The 2,500-nt window shown below is 39.4% G+C and overlaps 1 protein-coding gene across 2 annotated transcripts in view; it reads left to right on the top strand.

Annotated features, from left to right (window-relative positions):
• Positions 1 to 2,500, top strand: part of LOC137997286 (5-oxoprolinase-like) — a 36,881-nt gene that overhangs the window by 27,040 nt on the left and 7,341 nt on the right. For both annotated transcript variants that reach the window (XM_068843227.1, XM_068843307.1), the window contains exons 31-34: positions 18 to 92; positions 1,202 to 1,258; positions 2,214 to 2,303; positions 2,399 to 2,500. The exon at positions 2,399 to 2,500 is cut by the window's right edge and continues 33 nt beyond it. In XM_068843227.1, coding sequence (XP_068699328.1) covers positions 18 to 92; positions 1,202 to 1,258; positions 2,214 to 2,303; positions 2,399 to 2,500 — 324 coding nt within the window. The remainder of the gene's footprint in view (positions 1 to 17; positions 93 to 1,201; positions 1,259 to 2,213; positions 2,304 to 2,398) is intronic.

Genomic DNA, 2,500 nt, shown 5'->3' with positions numbered 1-2,500 from the left:
CCCGTTTGATTTCGCAGGGTATAAAGCTTATCAGTGGCTTGATAGAGGAGTACAGTCTTCCAGTGGTCCAGGCTTACATGAAGTACATCCAGGTAAGATTTTAATCAACCTTTTGAATGCCTCGAGATCCATATACACCTTATTCCAAAATGGCCGCCATTTTAGTATTCTTTTGTTTCCATGCAAATTGGCCTTCCATGCAAAATGGCGTCGTTCAAGGTTAAATATTCTTTTGAATTTTACGTTTGAAAGCGAGGCCATAAGGGCCAATTTGCATGGAAACAAAAGAATACTAAAATGGCGGCCGTTTTGGAATAAGGTGTTTGGTGAGTGGTGAGTAAATCTTCAGATAGAAAAGATTACCCGCATTCCGAGCAATTAGAAGTTTTTTTGTCACTTGTGAAAGAAATGGAGCATAAGGTGGATCAAACCAGTTTCAAGAAACACTTCAAGGAACTGTACTATTCAAAACAACTGAATCTACACAACTGTTTCATGCAAACGGCAATGTTATATGGCATCTTATTAGACACCAATGATTGCTTCACAAGATGCGCTCATTAATATAATGTGACGTAATAGGTTACCATAGCAACAAAAAGCCATCTAAGAACACCCTATATTCAGTAGTGTAGCAGCTCTCGTAAGCTGCTATTCTTTGGTATTGTAAGCAGCTTCTATTGTTTTTAAGTCTAGGTCATTGTTTCAATTGTTTAGTCTTTGTTTTTGGCTAGGGTTGCAAACCAATCACGTTATACGTTACGAGAGCTGCTACATGGCTCCCTATATTTTGTCTTTGAGTGCTTATATCTCCCAAACGAACTTCCCCCCGCCCCTCCCCTGGAAAGTGAGTAAAGCTCAATGCATAGTTTTAAAACGTTCTCGCGATACCCCCACAATTTGAAAAATTAAGGTGGCTCTGAATATGCTCCAGAGAAGCTGTTTTAACTTAGCAGAATTTCTAAATTAGGGGTCACCGAGTTCTCTAAATGATAAGAACTTTATCGCATTAAAGCCAGTTTATTTTTGCCTTAAAAATAATACATTAACTGTCTAACGCCAAACGATTTTACTCGTCAATGTGGAACCCCTGGGAGTCAATGGGTTAATGACTCTAATTTACAGCTCCGAAAGCTTGTCTTGATGCTATTCGACGGATAAAGTGCGGCATCTTCTTATGTATACATCATTTTTATTTTAGCATAACGCGGAAGTTGCTGTTCGAGAAATGTTGAAAGAAATTGCAGCCAAAACAAAGGTAAATATAGCGAAACATCATGAATTTTAACAGGATGTAGGGCATGAAATTAACCTTTTTGCTCAGGTGCCAGCTTGCGACTAATGGGAAAAATTTGGTCGCCAGATGATAAATTTTCGTCGGCAACTTTGCATGCGAGGAAAGTCATAATTATTAAGTAGCACAAAAAGAAAAACAGCACAGTCAATTTTGTAGGTGTTTGCTTTCTAACAGAGGGGACAAGTTCTCCAACCCACTTTACGTTAAGGGTACAGGTTGCTTTTTGAAGGTTCCATGCAAATTTCAAACTCATTGTGCGATGTCTAGCTTCATTATCAATATGTTATCAAGCTAGTTCCGAGGAGGTCCTTCGGTAATATGGCTAAATCTACGTTTTCAGCATTCACAACTGACGATGGATTTAAATTTTCAATTAACCTTCTTGCCGAATCTTCGTCTTCCGGAAGCAAATTCACGGTAACCGGCAAGAAGCATACGGTGTTTAAGTGCGCCCACGATCCCATGAAGCCGCTGAAACAATATGGTGCCCAGTAAACGCAGTGATCGAAGTATCGAAGTATATTTGTGCTGTTAATTAACAATATGAGAAACCGATTTTCTTGTAGTATTTACTCATTGTTTTAATGAGGAAAGAAAGGTGAGTCGTGTTCTAGCTACCAGTTCCGAACGATTTCATCATATAAAGATTCAAATACAACAGTTGTCTGCTGTTTATCGTAGGTTATCAGACAAAACATGATTCGACCAGTGCTGAAAATCTAGTCGCCAGCCCTCAATTTTTGGTCGCATTGGCGACCAGTGAGTCGCAATTTCAAGCCCTGGCCGATGAACAAAAAAACAAATCCTCCACCGGCTTAGTTCGTTTTTCTTTGCCATTTCGTTGCTGTTGTCTTTGTTGTATTTTTCGTTGCCAGGATTGTTATAAATGTTGTTTGATATGTATTGCGTTTCGCAGGAACGCACTGGAAAAACGATATTATTCTCCGAAGATTTCATGGACGATGGTTCGCTCATTAAACTCACGATATTCATTGACGAAGAAGAGGTATTCGTTTGTCAAATAAACAGCTGAAATTTTAGTGATATTTCTTCAGTCAGAACCCCCGAATAATTGAAGATGAAAATTGTTCCCTTTCACAGGGCAGTGCCGTGTTTGATTTTACGGGGACTGGGCCTGAAATGTATGGCAACTGCAATGCACCCCGGGCCATCACGTTTTCTGCCATTATTTATTGTCTGAGA

This window comes from Montipora foliosa, chromosome 1, assembly GCF_036669935.1.
Source record: "Montipora foliosa isolate CH-2021 chromosome 1, ASM3666993v2, whole genome shotgun sequence".
In the NCBI taxonomy this organism is placed as follows: Eukaryota; Metazoa; Cnidaria; class Anthozoa; order Scleractinia; family Acroporidae; genus Montipora; species Montipora foliosa.
The sequence above is the reverse complement of the archived record's forward strand: the minus strand, read 5'-3'. Positions and strand labels throughout refer to the sequence as shown.